This window comes from Neomonachus schauinslandi, chromosome 8 (assembly GCF_002201575.2).
Source record: "Neomonachus schauinslandi chromosome 8, ASM220157v2, whole genome shotgun sequence".
Taxonomy (NCBI): domain Eukaryota; kingdom Metazoa; phylum Chordata; class Mammalia; order Carnivora; family Phocidae; genus Neomonachus; species Neomonachus schauinslandi.
The window spans coordinates 136,026,502-136,049,561 of NC_058410.1; the positions used below are offsets into that span (position 1 = coordinate 136,026,502).

General features: G+C 37.4%; 1 protein-coding gene across 2 annotated transcripts in view; it reads right to left on the reverse strand.

Moving 5' to 3' along the window:
- The window catches only part of NUP153 (nucleoporin 153), a 77,358-nt gene that overhangs the window by 28,118 nt on the left and 26,180 nt on the right, over positions 1 to 23,060 (reverse strand). For both annotated transcript variants that reach the window (XM_044917363.1, XM_044917364.1), the window contains exons 3-11: positions 22,111 to 22,359; positions 21,855 to 21,994; positions 21,645 to 21,773; positions 14,362 to 14,478; positions 14,224 to 14,268; positions 14,062 to 14,118; positions 11,986 to 12,132; positions 8,100 to 8,152; positions 7,723 to 7,849 (exon numbers count right to left, since the gene is read on the reverse strand). In XM_044917363.1, coding sequence (XP_044773298.1) covers positions 7,723 to 7,849; positions 8,100 to 8,152; positions 11,986 to 12,132; positions 14,062 to 14,118; positions 14,224 to 14,268; positions 14,362 to 14,478; positions 21,645 to 21,773; positions 21,855 to 21,994; positions 22,111 to 22,359 — 1,064 coding nt within the window. The remainder of the gene's footprint in view (positions 1 to 7,722; positions 7,850 to 8,099; positions 8,153 to 11,985; positions 12,133 to 14,061; positions 14,119 to 14,223; positions 14,269 to 14,361; positions 14,479 to 21,644; positions 21,774 to 21,854; positions 21,995 to 22,110; positions 22,360 to 23,060) is intronic.

A 23,060-nucleotide genomic window follows, 5' to 3' on the forward strand; every position in this document is an offset into this window, starting at 1 on the left:
ACCTAGAAATGAGGGGGGAAATGCACGAATGAGGAGCATGTAAATCTGCACGTAAACTGTCCAAATTTCTAGCAGACATGTAAGCTGCTCCCGTGTAAGGGAAACAAGCAGCCAACAGACTGAAGAGCTCCAGATGCCGCCCACCACAAGTGGGAGAGAGTGTCAGGTAAGTTCCCCGCCAGCTAAAACTATCTGAGTATTTCAAATGGATGTCGTTCATGGTATATCAAAAACACCTCTGGGGGCGCCTGGGTGGCTCAGTTGGTTAAGCGACTGCCTTCGGCTCAGGTCATGATCCTGGAGTCCTGGATCGAGTCCCGCATCGGGCTCCCTGCTCGGCGAGGAGCCTGCTTCTCCCTCTGACCCTCCTCCTCTCATGTGCTCTCTGTCTCTCTCATTCTCTCTGTCTCAAATAAATAAATAAAATCGTTAAAAAAAAAAAAAAAAAAAAAAAAAAACACCTCTGTAAAGTCAAGCCCTCTCCCCAAAGGAAAAATAAAGATGCTTTCAGATAAAAGAAAACTAAGACTATTTGTTGCCATAAAACCTGCTCTACAAGTTCTTCAGGGTGAAGGGATATGATAACAAATGGAACTCAAGTTTCTGGAAGAAATGAGCAATATATGAGCAAACACAAAAAACTTTCATTCCTCTTAATTTCTTAAAAATACATACAACTTATAAAGCGAAAATTATATGCTGTGGGTTTATAGCCTATCTAATTTTAATACAAATGACAAGTATAATCGAAAATACCAAGGAAGAGGGGAGGTAAATCAAACTATAAAGTTGCAAGATTCTTCAATTTTACAGGAAGTGGTACAATATGAACACAAAGTAGAATGTGAAACTTAAGGACACATACCATAATCCCAAGAGGAACCACTAAGTAACATAAAGAAGTAGAGATAAAGACCAAAGTAATTAAAACGTAGTTGTAACAAATATTCAATTAACCAAAAGAAGACAGCTTTCAAAAGGAACAAAAGAAACAAAAAACAAATGGGAAAACCAGAAAACAAGAGGAAAACGGAGACCTAATCCAACTATATAAATAATTACATTAATTATAAATATTCAAAAAACAGCAAAAAACAGATAAAAGGCAAGATTCACCCATATATAATCTACAAGAAACTCACTTAAAAAGATACAGGTTAAAAGCCAATGGATGGGAAAAGATACAACCTGCAATTCGTACGCCTAAAAAGGTGTATTCTACTAACAGAGTGGCGGGCTATAGTAATACCAGATATAGATTTAAGACAAAGAATACTTCCAGAGACTTTTTTAAAAGAAGAACATTTAGTAATATTAAAAGAGGCAACTGAGGAACCATGATGTGAAAGGCATATGCTTTAATGAGGGCTTTAAAATATGTAAAGCAAAAACTGACATAAGGGGAAAAGATAAGTTCACCAAACGAAAGTGGACAATTTTAACTCCTATCTCTCAACAACTTAATAGACTAAACAGACACACCCCACACCCTGAAAAAAACATTCAGCAAAGACAAAGAAGATCTAAGAAATACTATCAGTCATCTGACACCTTATATAACACTATACCCGAAAACCGTAAAATACAGGCTTCAAAATTCATCAGGCAGACCATATGCTGGGCTACAAAACAAGTCTCAATACATTTCAAAACATTAATATCACAACTAAACACAGTTCTAAATAATCCACGGATCATATAAGAAATCAAAAAGGAAATCAGAAAGATACATAAAACACTACTATAAATCTTCTAGAAGAAAACGTAGAATTACTTTGCGGCCTGGGGATAGACAAAGGTTTCTTAGGACAGAAAGAACAGTAAAAATAACTGAAAACAAATGGGGCGCCTGGTTGGCTCAGTGGGAAGAGCATGGGACTCTTGATCTTGGGGTTGTAAGTTCAAGCCCCACACTGGAGGTAGAGGTTACTTAAAAATAAAATCTTTAAAAAATAAAATAATTTTTTAAAAAAGATAAATTCAGGGGTGCCTGGGTGGCTCAGATGGTTAAGCATCTGCCTCTGGCTCAGTTCATGATCCCAGGGTCCTGGAACTGAGCCCCGTATCTGGCTCCCTGCTCAGTGGGGAGCCAGCTTCTCCCTCTCCCTCTGCCATTCCTTCTGCTTGTGCTCTCTGGCTCTATCTCGCTGTTAAATAAATAAATAAAATATTTTTTAAAAAAAAAGTAAATTCAGACTTCATATAGAACATCTGCTGATCAAAAGATGCTGTTAAAAAAATGAATATGCAAGCCAGACTGGGAGAAAATACTTTTTTTTTTTTAAAGATTTATTTATTTATTTGAGAGAGTGAGAATGAGAGAGCAAGAGAGAGAGAGAACATGAGAGGGGGAAGGGTCAGAGGGAGAAGCAGGCTCCCCGCCGAGCAGGGAGCCCGATGCGGGACTCGATCCCAGGACCCTGGGATCATGACCTGAGCCGAAGGCAGTCGCCCAACCAACTGAGCCACCCAGGCGCCCCGGGAGAAAATACTTATAAGACATGTACCTGACAAAGTACTTGGATCCAAAATTTATAAAGAACTCCTAAACTCAGTAAGAAAACCCAATTTTTATTTATTTTTGAAAACCCAATTTTTAAAAGGGTGAAAGACTTGAAGGATACCTCAAAAATGAGGTAATAAGCACACAGCCCATAAGCACATAATCAAGAACACAACATTATTGTTATCAGGGAAATGCAAATTAAAATTACAATGAAATAGCACCATATACAAAGCAGAATGGATAAAATTAAAAAGATGACAACTATTAATAAGGATGAAGAGTGAAAGAAATGCTCATACACTGTTGATGAGTGTAAAATACTATATTAATTTTGGAAAATAGTTTGGCAGTTTCAAGTTAAACACATATGGGGGGGCCTGGCTGGCTCAGTCGAAAAAGCATGCAACTCTTGATCTTGGGGTTATGAGTTCAAGCTCCACGCTGAGTGCAGAGATTAAATAAATAAATAAATAAATAAATAAATAAATAAATATTTTTTTAAAAAGTTAAACACATATCATACAACCTAGCTCCTCCACTTTTAGGCTATTTACCCCAAGAGAAATAAACACATGTCTACAGGGGCGCCTGGGTGGCTCAGTCGTTAAGCCTCTGCCTTCGGCTCAGGTCATGATCCCAGGGTCCTGGGATCGAGCCCCGCATCAGGCTTCCCTGCTCAGCGGGAAGCCTGCTTCTCCCTCTCCCACTCCCCCTGCTTGTGTTCCCTCTCTCACTGTATCTCTGTCAAATAAATAAAATCTTTAAAAAAAAAAAAAAAACACACATGTCTACAAAGTGCTATGAGAATTTTCATAGCAGCTTTACTCATAACAGCCAGGCACAAAAGAACACACTACTGGACAACTGTACTGATAAGAAGTTCCAGAACAAGCTACACCAATACAGGACAGAAAAAATGAGAATAGTGAATGCCTCAGAAGTAGGAGGTGATGAGTACTGACTCGGAAGGAGCATGAGTGAACTTTCTAGAGCAACGAAATGTCTGACACTTTGAAGGGGGTTTGGGTTACACAGGTGTAACCATTTGTAAAATTCATTAAATGGTACACCTAAGAATTTTACACTTTACATGTAAACATGTAAAACAAATATTTGACTGTAGTTTGTGCTATGTATGCTGAAATATTTGGGAGTGAAGTATATTAAGTATATAAATGTCTTCAACTTACTTTGAAATGCACCCAAAAAGTAGGATATACACTTGATAAAGCAAATATAACAAAATATTAGAATCTAAGTGTTAAATATATGTGTGTTCATTGCACAATTCCTTCAGTATTTCAATACAAGTTTGAAACTTATCCTAATCAAATTTGGGGGAGGGAGAGGAAGCGAACAAAGATGCATTTGGCTCTTTCCATAGCGAAGTCTCATCTGATCTCCAATCCTCAGTCTTACTTTCTTCCCTTTAGACCCTTACAACACCTGGGCACATCAACTGAATAACCTGTATCTTCCTTATGCCAACTCATTATGCCACACACTTGGCCATACTGGTTCTTTATAACATTGACCTTGAGCCAATTCTAAATGTGAAATCTATTCACCAAAATTTTGACTTAGTTGATCAGAAGTGGGTCCCACAAATCTACGAGAAAGTTAAAAATCATAATTGGATGCTTCCAGGTACTTCAAGTTGAAAACAACAATCACCAAATATGTGCCTTACTATATATTACCTTTGTAATATCTCTACATGGGTTATCTCACATGAGGAAGATACTGTTATAGGTGAGGAAGCTAAGGCAGGGAGATACATGGTCTAAGATCATACAGCCATTAAATGGCAGGCATCCCACAGACACAGCTCAATCTAGTCTTTTTTTTTTTTTTTTTTTTAAGGTTTTATTTATTTGACAGAGAGAAAGACAGCCAGAGAGGGAACACAAGCAGGGGGAGTGGGAGAGGGAGAAGCAGGCTTCCCGCGGAGCAGGGAGCCTGATGCGGGGCTTGATCCCAGGACTCTGGGATCATGACCTGAGCCGAAGGCAGACGCCCAACGACTGAGCCACCCAGGCGCCCCACTCAATCTAGTCTTCTTATCACCATTTTACAGATAAGCTGAGGTACAAAGGAATTAATCTGACCGACATCACTCACAGCTAGTAAGTAGCAGGCCTGTACCTGACATGACAATATCAAGCAATTAAATCTCCCCAACTCAGTCATATTATATACTCATCTGTTTTGTATCATAAGCTTTTTCATTATAAAAACCAAACTGGTATTATAGTAGAGGCAAAATGCCAAATGTTTAGTGACTAACACACAATCCTTACAAATTTTGAGATCTAACAAGAAATGAGAGCTAAACCGTTCTTCTACTATCTCAAAATGCAAAATGGGTTATTTACAATATAAAGTTCTGTTAACCTGAATGTTTAAGTGAATCAAAATATACCATAATATATACCAAATATATACCAAATATATCCTAATACCAAAATATAATCTCTGCTACATAACAAGTTCCTGAAATTAGCATGTGTTTACACTCCATTAAAAAATAAAACTTCTTCCATTTGACCTATCCCAAAAGCCCATTAAAACACCCACAAAATGAATATTCCATCCTTTATCAAAAGTTCCCATTAACTATAACTGAATTAAGAACAATCAGTGGTCTAAACATATTTGTTATCAGAAACAAAAACAACACTGAATACAAAATAAATAAGAAAAAGCATCTACCCAAAACCTCTTCTACCGAGATTAAAAAAACACAGGGTAGGCAGAAATTTGGGGCAGCCACCCATTGGTACCTCTTTCCTCAGAAACATGGAGACTCTAACTCCAATGTGGAACAGAACTAGGGACAGGAGTTTGGTGAGGCATCCTGGGATGCAAAGTTGGCAGTTGGCAGTTGGCCGGAATGGAGAGGGGGTCAAGAGAAGGGAGGAAGTGATAAAGAGGTCTGAAAAGTTAGACTTTCATAAAGCTCCTCACAGTATACCAAGTAATAAGAGCAAAAGTAAATCAATAAATTTTCACGCCCCTCCCAATGTCTTGATATAGCAAAGTCACATAAAACACTTATCTGTAAGACAGCCAAAACTGAGCTACAGATAGCAACCTGAACTTGAGCTAAAGATCTTAGGAATATAGTCTTAAAACTTGAAACTGAAGGGAAATAAGCAAAATTCACAAATCTGTTATCTGGCAAACACCAAACAAGATGTTTTCCTCACACAGGGATAAACTTTAAAAAGCTAGAGACACAAATTTTACTGAGAAATATAAAAGCTCATCTAAAGAACAGGCTATATAATGAACTATATTACTCAGGTGCTAATTTCTTTACATATACAAAGCAAGACAAATAACCCATTTCTTAAAGGTAATTTAATCAAGTCTACATAAAGAGTTTCAATAAAAGAAAATCGGTTTGCTAAGAAAACTACAAAATTTCTTCTACTGTATCATTAATGGCATTCAAGACTTTTTCTTTCAAGACGGTAGAATACATTAACACACTCCTTTCCTTCACAACACTCCAGTAGGACAGCAACAAGTAGAACCTCTAGACCAGCACCAGAGCCGAGCCCCCAGCACAATGCCATCTACCAGGAGACAGGCAAGGGGGACAGAAAGTCCAAGCTGCTAAATTAGCAGTCACGGTTCTGGTGCCTTCAGAGAGGCACAACTCCAAAACTGCTCAACAAGAAAAGGGGAGATGAAGGAAATGAAAACAAAAGACCACCTACTCTAGGGTGCCTGGGTGGCTCAGTTGGTTAAGCGACTGCCTTCGGCTCAGGTCATGATCCTGGAGTCCCGGGATCGAGTCCCGCATCAGGCTCCCTGCTCGGCAGGGAGTCTGCTTCTCCCTCTGACCTTCCTCCTTCTCATGCTCTCTGTCTCTCATTCTCTCTCTCTCAAATAAATAAATAAAATCTTAAAAAAAAAAAAAAAAAAGACCACCTACTCTAAATAAACTTGGAAAGCATACCAACAGACAAGAAGGAAAGCAAGACTAACTCGGACAATAATTTCAACCAAAACATGACTTTAGAGTCAACAGAAACTTACAGAAGATCTCCTATTTAAAAATCTAAAAATTCCTAAAAAAAAACCTCATGAGTCAAAGAAGAAGTTACAAATGAAATTTTAATTAGAAACAAACAACAAATGAAAGCATTATGTATTAAAACTTAAATGATCCAGTTAGGCTGAAATTCATTTGTAAAAAGACTAAAAGAAGGCCTGCATTAAACTCAAAGTAGTTAGAAAATAGAGCAGCCTATAGAAAGAAAGGTTAATTTAACCAATCTTCAAATTAGTCCTTATCTTTTTCAAACTTTCATTTTCAGAATATATGCAGAAATCTTCCGAAATAAATCTTCCAAATGCAAGAAATAATCCAATAAAAAAATGGATAAAGGAAGAGAAACCCCAAATGACCAAGAAACTCACAAGAGGGCTCCCTCCCTTGTAAACAGGAAATGCAAAATAAAACTTCAATGGCATAACACTTCACACCCATCACCTTGGCAAAAACTTAAAAAAAAAAAAATCAAGTACCCATAAGGAAAAAGAAAAAGCATATCCACCAACTGTCATGTGGAAGGAAGTATTTACACTACCTTCAGGAGCAAAAGGGCAACATCTAATACGTTTGTATCATCCCCTAGAATCCAACAATGCCATCCTAAAGGAAAAGCCTAGAGAACACGCTGCCTGCGCCGAAGCAGAAGTGCATGAACATCCACCTCTGCACATATTAGGAATCAACCCACATGCACCCTGCGGAACAGGGGGTGGTAAATTTTCAGACTGGACAAATCCGTAACAGTGAAGTTATACGACTTGAATCATCTTTCACAACACTGATACATTTCACAAATAATATGAAGAAAATGGCAAGTGAGAAGAGCACACACAGTGTTAATCCACAGAGCAGGCAAATACTCTAATATTCCAAAGGTCAAATCATTTCAATTGTAATTCTCTTATTTGAAGAATTACAGCTTTTTCGTGGCACCTATGGAATTTAAGGTCCTCGGTTAGGTTTTCTGTGTGAAGGGGGTATCAAACACACATACATGCACACGCACTCACACTGGGAAGGGACTGCTCCAGTGGCAGACTAGTCATTCTTGTGCTGGGTCTCCCCCAAGCCCCAGCCCTCGGGTCTCCCCTCACCACCACCACATCAAAGCTTTCAACAAACTTCAAGAATATGAAGGATAGAACCCTACCTCCTCCTCTGGAGGCTTGGATGCAACAAAGCGCGTTCTCTCTCGTCTCATCTTGCCGCCTCCACTACCTACTCCAGAAGATAAACCATTGGCTGCAGACATACTGAAATTTGGGTAAGAAAAGCCACTAGGCAAAGAAAAAGAAAATTAAAACAAATGTTATATTACTCTGGTCCATAACTTGTTAACCAACTGAACACCTAGAAATTAGAACTGCTAACAAGAAAAGAAATATACAGCTGAATGTGATTTTTAAAAGCGGACAGATTTGTGTGCATAAAGTTTGTTTTTTAACCTTCTTAATCTTCAAAAAAACATATAAATCGAACAGACTTTACAAATGAAATATAAAAAAGCTTTAGCTATAAAGACATTACCTTTCTCGTTGTTCTCTACTTTGTCCTGGTGTCACAGGTTTTTCATATCCAGTCTAGAACAAAATGAGCAGACCAAATTTACATGCCTCCTTCTTCGTTTTAATTTTCTTAATACCTCCCTTCTGTCCGTCCATTTTAATATTTGAAATCAGGAATTTGATGGGTTTTTAGCTAGTGAATCCTAAAACTTGCGACTTATATCCTGCTTTCTGAATGGTAACTGAACAGCATGATTATACACATAAAAGGTCACTGAGCACATTGCCCTTTCAACCAAAAGGTATAAGTATACAAAATTAATATACTTACAAACCACAAAAATACTTTTACTCTTTCTCATTATGGCCTATTAAAGGTGTAAGCAAATTTATAAGGATATTCTCTCTGAAATGATTCTCTGCAATTTAAGTTCCTCCATTAAAAGGGTATCACGGGGGCGCCTGGGTGGCTCAGTCATTAAGCGTCTGCCTTCGGCTCAGGTCATGATCCCAGGGTCCTGGGATCGAGCCCCGCATCAGGCTCCCTGCTCAGCGGGAAGCCTGCTTCTCCCTCTCCCACTCCCCCTGCTTGTGTTCCCTCTCTCACTGTGTCTCTGTCAAATAAATAAATAAAATCTTTTAAAAATAAAAAAATATATAAATAAATAAATAAATAAAAGGGTATCATGGCTCTTTGGCAAAATAGCAAAATACAGGGCAGGGACCAGAAACTTACAGGATGAGCCTGTATTTTTTTTTTTTTTTTTAGTATTTTTTATTTATTTGAGAGAGAGGGAGAGCAGGGGAGGGTAAGAGGGAAAGAACCTCAAGCAGACTCCCCTCTGATTGCAGAGCCCCGCTAACAGCTCAATCCCACAACCCTGAGATCCTGACTTGAGCCAAAACCAAGAGTTGGATGCTTAACTAACTGAACCACTCAGACACCCCCTGGCCTTGATTCTTTTATATCAAAAAGGAACTAAGTGTTCAAAAACTGAAGGGAAATTCAAGAAGGACACAGGAGCCATTCAAAGGCCAAATGGGATAATATGAACATCAAAATAAATAATGCCGGGCGCCTGGGTGGCTCAGTTGGTTAAGCAACTGCCTTCGGCTCAGATCATGATCCCAGGGTCCTGGGATCGAGTCCCACATCGGGCTCCTGGCTCAGCAGGAAGCCTGCTTCTCCCTCTCCCACTCCCCCTGCTTGTGTTCCTGCTCTCGCTGTCTCTGTCTCTGTCAAATAAATAAATAAAATCTTTATTAAAAAAAATAATAATAAATAAATAAATAAATAATGCCAATAAAGAATTATCTATGGAATGTGAGAAATAAAGTTGACTTATAAAACACTTACATAGATAGGTACATAAATGAGAAAAAAAACTTCTCTAGGAGCATGTGAACTAATAAATGCAGAAAGAACAGTGATGTTAGAAAACCACCCTTGGCAATCTATAAACAATAGATTTAGGCAAAAATCACCAATAATGCTAACTACTAAAAGGAAATTTATCCTCTCAAAGTCATCTACCCACAAGATACTTATTAATTACAAAAGATTAAAAAAATAGTAACTTTACACTGAAGAAATCCTACTAACACCACGTTAATAATCACACTGCTAGTAATGAGATGAATTGGTAGCATGTGCTTCTTGACATGACAGACTGAGAAGAGCTCAGCATCTAGTCTGATATTATTACCAAAGTAAGTAACTGGGGGGCCCCTGGGGGTCTCAGTTGATTAAGCACCCGACTCTTGGTTTCAGCTCAGGTCATGATCTCAGGGTCGTTGAGATCAAGCCCGTCAGGCTCTGCACTCAGTGCACAGTCTGCTTGAGATTCTCTCCTCTCCCTCTACCCCTCCATACTCTAAAATAAAAAATAAAATAAAATAAAATAAAAAGGACCTAACTGGAATCTAATTATGAGGAAACATTAGACATTCCCAAATTGCAGGACATTCTACACAGTAATTTACTTCTACTTTAGAAATATCAAATTGTTATGAAATACAAAAACAAACAACCCTAAGAAACTGTTCTAGACTAAGGGAGATGAAGAGACATGAAAACTAAAAGCAGGGGCGCCTGGGTGGCTCAGCCGGTTAAGCATCTGCCTCTGTCTCAGGTCATTATCCCAGGGTCCTGGGATCAAGCCCCATGTCGGGCTCCCTGCTCATCCGGGAGTCTGCTTGTCCCTCTCCCTCTACCCTGCTCGCGCTCTCTCTCTCTCAAATAAATAAAATCTTAAAAAAAAAAGAAAGAAAACTAAATGCATACATAATCTTGAATTTTTTTCTTCTGGGACAACTGGCAACATCTAAATAAAATCTGTACATTAGATAATAGTATTATACAATATTAAGTATCTGGTTTTGATAATTATTCTGCATTTATTACATTACGGGAATTCCCTATCTGTAAGAAATACACAGTAAAGTTAGAACAAATATAGTAAACCGTGAAGTCTTATAATTGTTCTTACAAAGTCTGTAAGTCCAAAGTTATATTCAAAGTATTTTTTAAATTTTAATAAAGCAAATATGACAAAGTGTTAATGACTGGTGAATCAAGGAATAATGGGTAAATACTGTACTATTCCCTCAACTTTAGTTTGAAAGTTTTTAGTAAATTAGGTTATGAAGATCAAATGAGATTAAATATAAGTAAAAGCATAAATAGTAAGATACTATGTAAATACAATAAATACAAAAAAATACACTTTAGCTAAATAGCACAAGAAAACAAACAAACCCAAACATGGGACATTTTAAGACAACTATCCTGGTCTCTTCAAAAACCAATTTTGCCTAGGAATTCTGCTCTTAGGTACAAACCCCAGAAAAATGACAACATATGACTACAAAATACCTGTACACAAACATTCACAGCAGTATTATTCATTACAGTCAAAAAGTAAAAATAACCCAAATGTCCCTCAACTGATGAAAGGATAAACAAAATCTAGTATATCCAAACAATGAAATATTATTCAGCCACATAAAAAGGAATAAAGTTCTGATGTACACTATGACATGGATGAACCTTGGAAACATTATGCTAAGTTAAGTCAGTCAGTCACAAAGGACCACATATTTTAAAACTCCATTTATATGAAATGTCCAGAATAAGCACATCCAGAGAGACAGATCAGTGGTTGCTTAGGGCTGGAGAGGAAAGGCTAAGGAGTGACTACTCACAGGTATAAGATTTTGGGAGGGTGGGGAGAATGGTGAGGACAATGTTCTAAAACTGACTATGGTGATGACTGAACAACTCTGAATATACTAAAAACCACTGCACCGCTGTGCTCTTCAAATAGGTGAATGGTACAGTATGTGAATTATACCTCAATAAAGCAGTTATTTTAAAACAACAATGTGGTGAGGGTCAAGGCTTGCGATCTAGAAAGACAAAACCAAAACAATGTGTGAAATTTGCTTGGATTCTGATTCAAAAAAGCAACTATAAACAACACTGGAGTGTGGTCTAGATATTATACAATATTAGGAAGAAACAAACATTATTTTCTTCAGATATGATAATATAGAAGAAAGTACTTAGGAACTGCACATCAAAGTACTTAGGGGTGAACAGATATGTTATGTGACATCTTGTTTTCAAACAGTTCAACAATAATACAAACAAAACACACAGATAAAGCAATTCTGGCAAAATCATTTAATCTAAACCATGAGCATATACTAGTGTTACTAGTAAATACTAATTTAGGATTTGATCAAGGTGCTAGCCATCTGAAAGGCATACCAATTTGTAATCACTAACACACAAACTTTATGCATTATCTAGTTGCTAGACTGGAATGGTAGAGTACTTGTATCTTATTTATTCTTACTCATTTTAATTAATATTCAAAGATGAGTGAAAATAAACACATACTCACACTGTGCTTTTTATCTATTCTTTGATTGGTCTTCCTTAATTCACCAGACGGAGTCAGAGATGGTTTAAAATAAACAGTTCGATTTGCTGCTATGGAAACTGGCTTTGGGGTCATGAGTCTCTGAACAGGGGGATACTGAGAGTCCACCTTATAGGTAATCAGAAATCAAAAACAAACCTTTATTTTCATGTATGTATCCGTGACACATATTTAAAAATTATTTGGCAATAGCTAATGTCACCTAGAGACCATGAATACTTTTTAGAGAAATACCCAGAGAGCGCAAATACTAAAAGGAAAAACTGATAGTAATAGAACCAAAGGTATATATATTTATAAACCTATATATAAAATTCCAAATGGTTTCATAGACTATTTTATTCTAGACTTAATGACTTTTCACATATATGTGCACATGTACAAAATGGAAACTATATCCCAAAATGTTCTACAAATCTAACCTTTTATAGGTTGAATTTTGAATACAGAAACTAAAACTGATTTTGCCACATTTCCCCCAAATTACTTTTTAGATATCCTTCAACTGGAAATAAAATTATTTTTAAACTAGCTATGAAAATAATTGGAAAAAACAAGCAAACATCTCTCCAAGTTAATTTTCCTCTATTGTTATTCAAAAACTAAGGCAAAAGTCTTAACAGAGTAAAACCCTGTTAAGAATTTCAAATCCTAAAATAAACTGGCATTATCATCTAAGCACACAAGTGTTTTGTCAACAGTCTTTTGCAACAAGGAAACACAGTAAAAGTCCTGTTGGTGTAAGAGGACTATAAAGCCAAGAACTTCTACTCTGTCCAAAGACTGTAACACTATGAATACAGTCCTTTCACTCTGCAGCAGCTGCGAACAACACTGGTTTCCAAGGCAGAGCCTCTGTATACCAGCTCTTCCCTAAACCCTCATCACAACTGTGATCTTACAAAACTCAATGAGAGTCTATTTTGTAGACTTTTCTGATAACATCTGTGAAACATGAACTACAATATTGTATTCTGGCCTTTATATAGCCTAACACCCATTAATAAAATTCTATTGATATTATACTCAACCTTTAATAAAACTTTAATCAATGAGAACTTGTATTACAGCCCAGCTTTTCACAGTTACTTCTTTTTAAACAATCTAATATAAAACAGGAGTTTGGGAAAAGCAACTAATGCCATAAATTAATCCCATCACAGTGGCTAATAACAGATTCCCTCTTGCCTGATTACAAACACCTACGTAATTCTAAAAATTGTAAAGCCAACACTATCTGCCCAAAACCCCTCAATTTTAGCCTTCTGCAAAATTTCAGTAAAAATAATTATAATTTACCAATATCTCACATACATTTCCCACAATTACATCAGAAAATTATGATCATTTCAATCAGTTACTTCTGGGGGAAACTGGTGTTGCAATAAATGCTTTCACAAGGAAGGGTCTGGGAATCTGCTTCCCTGAAGGACACTTAACTAGCCACAAGTATAACTAACAAAAAACAGACCTCTGTGACTCTATCAAGCATCTTATTGTTCCCACAATAACCTCCAAAGCTAATTTTAGCCAAATAGAACACACGAAGAAGTGTTATCAAGATACTGTAACTTATATTTTGTACTAGTTCCCATACCTTGGAACAGTATTTTGGCTGACTAATGAAAGATCTAGCAATCTGAAATTCTATTACACACAATAGATTTGACATGTTTGTTAAATGAGGGAAGTTTACAACATTCAATGAGGGTTTTAGCTCACTGAACTTCTATGATTACTAAGCACTTCAAGCACAGTTTACTCCTACTTTTATCGGAAGGTAAGAGTTACTCACTGACTACCAAGATGCTGAAGATGGAAATGCCAAATAACCAAAAAATATTAACTGAGCATTTACTGCACTTACAGCATTGTGCTAAGGCAGGCCCTCATAAGAAGCTACAATGTCCAAGTAAAACAATCTTATCTTTCAAACATGTTCCCTAATGACTATCAAATTCAATTTATATATTTACTAACTTAAAAATAAATATAACAAAATTGCTGAAAGTTTAATAAATGCAAAAGAAGTTTTACCTTTTCCCTTTTGGTCTGAAAGTCTGCAGTGGTATCCATTCCACTCCTATCCAGAGGCTGAAAAAGTAAAAATACTATTACATTGGAACTTTTGAAGAATATGACTTTCATCACCAGTATATAAAAATACATCTCTAAAAAAAGGTTTAAAAATCAACTTACAGAATTCAGGGGAGAAGAAACAATAGATGGAATTCTTTTTGCATCCTGTTAATATTGAAACAGTAACAAAATTAAGATTTTTCACGAAACTCCAATTTTGTCACACATACGCATCTAATTGTGATTCTAAAAATTTACCGCTAGAGGGCTTGACATCTTCTCTAAAGACTGCAATATTCGCCGAGCTGTTGAACTGGTCACACCATAGGATTGTGCATTGAGCTGCTTAGCTTTCATCTGTCTTTTGACTGGTGCCTATAAAGAAAACACTGTATGATTTTTTTGGACTGTAAACTCTAAAGCACATATTTCAGGAAATGAAAATATTTACAAAACAGAATGGATATCCAAAGAGAAATAGGATTAATGTGGTAATAGCAATTATCTCTAGGTGGTGTCATTAAGCATTAAGCTCAACTTTTTTTCTTTATACCTTTACTGAAAAGCCAATTAAGCATTAAGTTCAACTTTTTTTCTTTATACCTTTACTTTTACAACCAGAAACAAACAGGATACCACGCACCACGCTACAGATCTGCAGCTATGTTAAATGGGTAAAGTGAGATCACTGGTATAAAGTTTTAGCATTACCTTGAGCCATTTATCCCTGATTTTTTTTTTAAAAGATTTTATTTATTTATTTGACAGAGAGAGACCCAGCGAGAGAGGGAACACAAGCAGGGGGAGTGGGAGAGGGAGAAGCAGGCTTCCTGCGGAGCAGGGAGCCCAATGTGGGACTTGATCCCAGGACCCTGGGATCATGACCCGAGCCGAAGACAGAAGCTTAACCGAATGAGCCACCCAGGCGCCCCTAAAACAGGTCTTCTTTGTAGCAGCTAGGCCCTGCCACCACTGTGCTTGGCTGAGTTCACAAATCTGTTGTAACCTGTAGCTTCCCCGTCCCTCCTCTGGCTCTCCTCTCCTGCTAAGCTTTGTTTCCTGGCAGTAATTAAAACCTTCTGCCACTGCCGTAGCTACTGCTGCTGCTGGAACCACCATAGCCACCTTGGTTTCGTGGTTTGGCAAAGTATTTGCCTCCACCACCATAGGGGCAAGAGCTTCTGCCTCCAAAATTTCCTCCTTTCATGGGTCCAAAATTTGAGGATTGATTGTTGTAACTGCCCAAATCATTATAGCTTCCGCCACCTCCAAAGTTGCTTCCATCATTACCAAATCCGTTATAGCCATCCCCACTGCCACCATATCCACCACCACCTCGACTGCCACCGAAGCCACCTTGACCACTGAAGTTCCCTCCACGACCAAAGTTGTCATTCCCACCAAAACCACCTCCACGACCACCACCAAGTTTCCAGAACCACTTTGACCTCTTTGGATGAAGCACTAGCCATCTCTTGCTTAGAGAGGGCTTTCCTTACTTCACAATTGTGGCCATTCACAGTATGGTATTTCTAAATGACAATCTGTCTACAGAGTCATGGTCATCAAATGTTACAAAAGCAAAACCTCTTTTTGCCACTGCCTTGGTCAGTCATGATCTCGATCACTTCAACTTTCCCATACTGTTCAAAATAATCTCTTAGATGATGTTCTTCAGTGTCTTCTTTAATGCCACCAACAAAAATCTTTTTCACAGTTAAGTGGGCACCAGGTCTTTGAGAATCTTCCTTGAGACAGCCCTCTTTGGTTCCACAACTCTTCCATCCACCTTGTGTGGCCTTGCATTCATGGCTGCATCCACCTCCTCCACAGTGGCATACGTGACAAACCCAAAGCCTCTGGAGTGCTTGGTGTTTGGATCTCTCATTACCACACAGTCCGTAAGCGTTCCCCATTGCTCCAAATGGCTCCTCAGACTCTCATCAGTTGTTTGAAAGCTCAAACCTCTGATGAAGAGCTTCCGCAGCTGTTCAGGCTCTTTGGGAGACTCTGACTTAGACATGATGGCAGTAGGAGGAAGACTTTAACGATGCTTACTCGGCGGCGTCCACGGGCAGAAAACGGAAATTTAAATTTTTAAACTAACTCATTTCTCAAATTTTGACATAAGAAAAATTTTAAACACTCAGGCTATTTCTTCATGACCTTTAGCTTTCTTAAAATTGGAGTTAAGGAAAACACCTTATAAAGAATAGGTAAGTACCCTTTAATATGCAAGCAATGTTTACAAATGCCAATTAAAACACTTTCTTTTCTCAAGAATGCATTACAACAATCCAATAACCAAGCGACTACCACAAAACAATTTGGCAATGCTTGATATAAAGATATTATCACAATTGAAACATAAGCCAGTTTCTACAAATAGCTCATATCTGAAAAATTGAACCATAATAACTACTTTATAAATGTTTCTGTAATACCAAACATTGATGACATTTTCAGAGTAGCTACAATATTCTCCATTAGTTTTATTAAGAATTTGATGCTCATTAAGGACTGCTGTGGAGGCCAAAAGCTTTGGCAAAACATGAGGCAACATTAAAATCCTCTAGGAAAATATGAGAGTCTGTTCTGTCACTGGATTCTACTGGCCACTGGCCACTCAGGACCTCAATTCACTAATCAATAAAATGGAACTGAATTAGAGAATCTTTATTTTATCTCCCAGCTCTAACACTCTAGGAAAGGAGTAATAGATTCATCCCAAATGTCAATGATAAACATTTGGAGGCCTGTGCTGAGAAGGATTTTAAGGGTATGTCACGACTTAGTATTAAAAAGTATAAGATTCAATTTAAGAAAGGAAGGAAGAAATAGCAAGAATATACTCTGACTTAGACTATTCTATGAATCATAGGCTTGCATCATTCTTATCTTCTACTAACACGCTTAACTATTATTTTAACTTTAAAAAATGTTTAAAGGAGTTAATATGATCCAGTTTAAGCTCTAGAAAAAGCTCCCTGTGTTAACTCCAACATCTAGTTAACACTTTCTGAAGTAACAAAATATTGCCCTTCATGAACACTTTCAGAAATAAAACTCCTAATTACTGTTAACTATATACTTGAAATCATCCTCTAATTAGGAAAGCAAGAAACTAAAGACAAGACAAAAATCTTAAAATATACTTCTTTCTATGTCCTTGCTGTTTGTTACGGACTATCATTTTCCCACAGACTCCCCTCTCCAAAAGCCCACATACTCTAAGTATAATTATTCTCCATCTTTAAAATGTCAAAATCTGTGAAAGTAAGCACAGTAACATACACAACAAAACAATTTTTATGATCTTCAAAAAACTCTTTTAAGGTAAAACACAGAATGGTGGAATTCACCTTGAATTTATTTTTTTAAAGTTATCAATTTCCACTTGTTCTTTGCTAATACATATGTAAATACAACTGATTTTGTATATTGACCTTGTATCCTGTGATCCTGCTAAACTCACTCACAAGTTTTGATAACTTTTTTTTTTAATTTCTTAGGCTTTTTTTCCTACACAGATAAGCACAATGTCTATGCCTTGCATTTCTTTCTTGCTGCCTAGGATTTGCAGTATAGCATTACGCAGTAGCAGCGCTAACAGACATCCTAGTTCTCTTCCTGCCCTGAGGAGAGTATTCAGTCTTTTACCATTAGTATGACGCTAGCTGAAGATTTTCTATAGATACCATTTAACAGGCTGAGGAGATCCCCACTGATTCCTCGGGCTACAGAAAATTATCATGAACGGACACTGAATCTTGTCAAATGTGTTTTATGCATCTGTGGAGATGTTCATATGGTTTTTATTCTTTAGTTTGTTTACACGGTAGATCACATTTATTTTCAAATGCTGAGCCAACCTTGCATTCCTCGGATAAACCCTACTTTATCAAGAAACAGTATCCTCTTTATATATGCTAGATTCAATTTGCAAATATCTGTAGAGAAGGTTTGGGTCTGTAATTCATTAGAAATATTGGTCTGTGGCTTTCTTGTAATGCCTCTGTCTGGTTTCAGTATCAGGGTAATGTTGGCCTCATAAATACAATGGAAGAGTACCCTCCTATTATATGGAAAAGTTTGCATAGAATTGGTATTCTTTCCTGAATGTTTGGTAGAATTCACCAATGAAGATATCTGAGCCTGGAGTTTTCTTTGCTGGAAGGTATCTTAACTACGTATTCAATTTATTGAATAGACTATTTGGGCTATTATATCTTAGCTAATATCAAATAACATGAAATACTTAGGTATAAATCTAACAAAATACGTGCAAGCTGTGTATGATGAATACTACAAAACACTGATAAAGGAAATTTCAAAAAGACAAATAAATGGAGAGCCATGCTGTGTTCAAGGATTGGGAGATTCAAGTTTATTAAGATGTATATTCTCCCCAAAATTCATCTTCAGACCCAATGCAATCCTAATCAAAATTCCAATAGGTTGTAGAAACTGGTAATGTGATTCTAAAATTATGAAAAAGCAAAAGATCTAGGAAAGCCAAAACAAGCTTGTAAAGGAACAAAGTTGGAGGACTCACATTAGTGATTTCAAGATTACCGCGAAGCTATAGTAATCAAGAGAGTTTAGAGTTCGCCAAAGGATACATAGAAATAGAAAATAATAAAAAGTCAAGATAATAATGCCATCTGCCATAAATGTATCATTTATAATATACAGTGAAGCCATATTCATATTAATAATAAAAAGTCAAGGGGCGCCTGGGTGGCTCAGTTCGTTAAGCGACTGCCTTCGGCTCGGGTCATGATCCTGGAGTCCCGGGATCGAGTCCCGCATCGGGCTCCCTGCTCGGCAGGGAGTCTGCTTCTCCCTCTGACCCTCCCACCTCTCATGTGCTCTCTCTCTCTCTCTCATTCTCTCTCTCTCAAATAAATAAAATCTTTAAAAATAATAATAATAATAATAATAATAATAATAAGTCAAGCCACATATATGGTCAACTGATTTTCAAACAAAGATGCAAAGGCAAAGCAATGTAGAATGTATAAACTTTTTCGTACTAGAAAAATTGGACACCCCTTATGTTTTTGTTTTTTTTTAAAGATTTTATTTATTTATTTGACAGAGAGAGAGATAGCGAAAGCAGGAACACAAGCAGGGGGAGTGGGAGAGGGAGAAGCAGACTTCCTGCTGAGCAGGGAGCCTGATGCGGGGCTCGATCCCAGGACCCTGGGATCATGACCTGAGCCGAAGGCAGCCACTTAACCAACTGAGCCACCCAGGCGCCCCTGGACACCCCTTATGGTAAAAAAAAAAAAATCTTGATCCCTACCCTCATGACATGACACATACCACAGACAAAAATTAACACAAAACAGGGGCGCCTGGGTGTAGCTCAGTCATTAAGCGTCTGCCTTGGGCTCAGGTCATGATCCCAGGGTCCTGGGATCGAGCCCCGCATCAGGCTTCCCTGCTCAGCGGGAAGCCTGCTTCTCCCTCTCCCACTCCCCTTGCTTGTGTTCCTTCTCTCACTGTGTATCTCTCTGTCAAATAAATAAATAAAATCTTAAAAAACAAAAAAAAATTAACACAAAACAGATCACAAGACTAAATTAAAACCTAAAACTATAAAGCCTCTAGAAAACACAGAAGAAAGTCTGTGACCCTAGCTTAGGCAAAAATGTCATACTACACCAAAAGCATGAACCATGTAAGGAAAAATAAAACATACTGCATGCCATCAAAAGTAAAAAACTTCTCTTCAAAAGACTTAAGCCAGGGAATGGGAGAGGAGGTTTGCACAACATATATCTAATAAAGGACTTAATAAAGGAATAACATACTCTCTCAAAACTCATTAATAAAAAAAACAACCCTATTAAAAAATGGGCAAGGGGAACCTGGGGTAACTCAGCTGGTTGAGTGTCTGACTCTTGATGTTGGCTCAGGTCATGATCTCAGGGTCATGAGATCAAGCCCACACTGGGCTCCTGACTCAGCTGGGAGTCTGCTTGAGTCTCTCCCTCTGCCCCTCCCCGCCCTTCACGTGCGTGCACACTCTCTCTAAAAATAAATAAATCTTTTTTTTTTTGAGATTTTATTTATTTATTTGACAGAGAGAGACACAGTGAGAAAGGGAACACAAGCAAGGGGAGTGGGAGAGGGAGAAGCAGGCTTCCCACGGAGCAGGGAGCCCAATGCAGGGCTCAATCCCAGGACCCTGAGATCATGACCTGAGCAGAAGGCAGACACTTAACCAACTGAGCCACCCACGCGCCCCAATAAATAAATCTTTAAAACAAAAAATGGGCAAAAGATTTGAACAGATGTTTCACTAAAGATGATACATTTATGGCAGATAAGCACACAAAATGATGCTCAGTTTCATAAATAAAAACCACAGTAATGTGGAGTTACCACTACATGCCTATTAGAATGGCTAAAATAAAAAAAACAAAAAACAAAGAACTGATGACAAGTGCTGCCCAGAACATTCACTGCTGAGAATGCAAAGTGGTACCAGCCATTCTGGAAATCAGTGTGGCAATTTATTATAAAGTTTAATGTATACTTACCATAAGACCCAGCAGCCAACTTCTAGGTATTTACCCAAGAGAAATGAAAATTTATGTTTACACAAAATGTTCATAACCACTTTAATCACAACTGCCCCAAATCAGAAACAACCCAAGTGTCCTTTCACTAGTGAATGGATAAACAAATTACACCTCAGCAATAAAAGGAACTACTGATAAAGGCAAAAATATGTATTAATCTCAGATGCATTATGCTAAGTAGAACAAGCCATATTCAAAAGGCTAGAAACTGTATTGATTAAATTTCAATGACATTCTGGAAACATCAAAACTACAGGGAAAGAAAATAGATCGGTGGTTGCCAGAGGGTGGAAAGCAGAAAGAGGGGTCAACTACAGAGAGGCATAAGGTAACATTTGGGGTGATGGAAATGTTTATTCAATACTTTGCAGAGTGGGTACACAACTCTATGTATTCTGTTAAAATTCAATTACTCTAATAAGGGTAAATTTTACTATACATAATTTACACCTCAATTTTTTTTTTATTTTTTATTTTTTTTAAGATTTTATTTTTTTATTTGAGACAGAGAGAATGAGAGACAGAGAGCATGAGAGGGAGGAGAGCCAGAGGGAGAAGCAGACTCCCTGCTGAGCAGGGAGCCCGATGCGGGACTCGATCCCGGGACTCCAGGATCATGACCTGAGCCGAAGGCAGTCGCTTAACCAACTGAGCCACCCAGGCGCCCACACCTCAATTTTTTTAAAAAAGAAATATTAACTCCTAAATTAATTCCTAAAGCACAGATGCATATAACACACTCAAAAATGTAATGAATAAATATTCACTTAGGTCTAAAATAATGTTCAGACAGTCCCTAAATGAAAAGAATGTTTCTAATCCACAGTTCTAGCACTTTACCAAAAAAATAACCGAACCACAACTCCATTTGAGGTCCATCAGTTACCTGTCAATTATTATCTTTTTTTTTTTTTTAAAGTTCCCAGTCCTTCTCCTATTCAAACCAACCTGATATAGTGTGTTTCGTAGTTTCGGCTGTCTTACAGCAGCTGCTGCCCCACCATACGTTGTTTTTCCAGGATAAAAAGGAGAATCTCCAAGCTGACTTGTTTTAAGGACTGAAGAATTCCCAAGTGACTGCACAGAAACACAACAATAAATTATGAGCAATAAACACTCAAAACCAATGTGATTAAATCAAATCGTATTAGTACTCACAGGGGAAAGTGTTCCAAAGGCAGATAAGTTGAATGCTGGTTTTTTTGAGCTGGTGGCAATGTGCTGTGAGAGTGAGGGAGTACGTTCACCCTCTGGGGACCACAGAGGTGGCAATGAAGTGTTCTTTGTAACAGCTATATCTGAAACAAAAATGTGCACTGCAGAGTAGGAGCACTAATTACAAGAAAATGGAAATTAGAAGTCAGAAAAAACCTATCCCATGAAATTTAACTTCACTACCAAATGCCAAGAATACCTTTATCAGAAGCTCTTGAAGAAAAACCACTGGTAGTTGAGATGTTATCATCATCATGCTGAGAGGTAGAATCTTTAATTTCCTTTACAAGGGAAAATCCAGAACTGCCAATTGGGAATGCCGAGGATGTGGAGGGCTGACAGTGTAATGCAGGAGATTCCAACATGGAGAAATTCATATGGCTCCGATGAAGAGAAGGCCTTGTTAATACATCTGGGTAATTTGAAGAAGTACTAGTTGTTGAGGGTTCTTAAAAAAAAAGGCATTAATATTATGAAAATACAGCTTAGAAAAATACAATATCACAACAAAATGGTGTTTAAAAAAACATACTATATAATAAATATAGCTTCAATGCAAGTCACTGAAGCCTCCCATGATAAGCCCAATTTAGGCTATTCTTTAGCCAAACAAGGTTTCATCTAACGGCAATGAACTTACTTAACCTAGTATCAAACCATGTTTCAGGGTTCACATACAACTTCTAAAAGTGCATGGTCCTTTATTTTCCTTGAATTGGTATTATAAAACTTGCTTATAAAAAATAAAATCAAAGAAGTTATATAAGAAAGTCATGAAACAAAAAGGATGTCTGGTTCCTCCAGACATAACCACTATTAAATCTGTATATCCTCCCAGATATTTTATATGCATACATAAATGTTTTCCCTAATTATATAATCACACCATGCATCCAGTTCTAGGACTTGTTTTTCTGTTTACCAATATAATTGTCTCTATATACAAAGCATTCCCTTTAAAGACCACATTGTATTTTATCATAGTCATTGATTATATTTATGTGATTATTTTCCCAATGCTCCATCAAACAAATATGCACTGATATCTGCATACTTTTCAGAGTATTCTTTTGGATTAATCCATGGTTCTCTAAGAATATGACAGAAACATGAAGACAAATTATTAAACACTTTTAAGCTATCCACAAA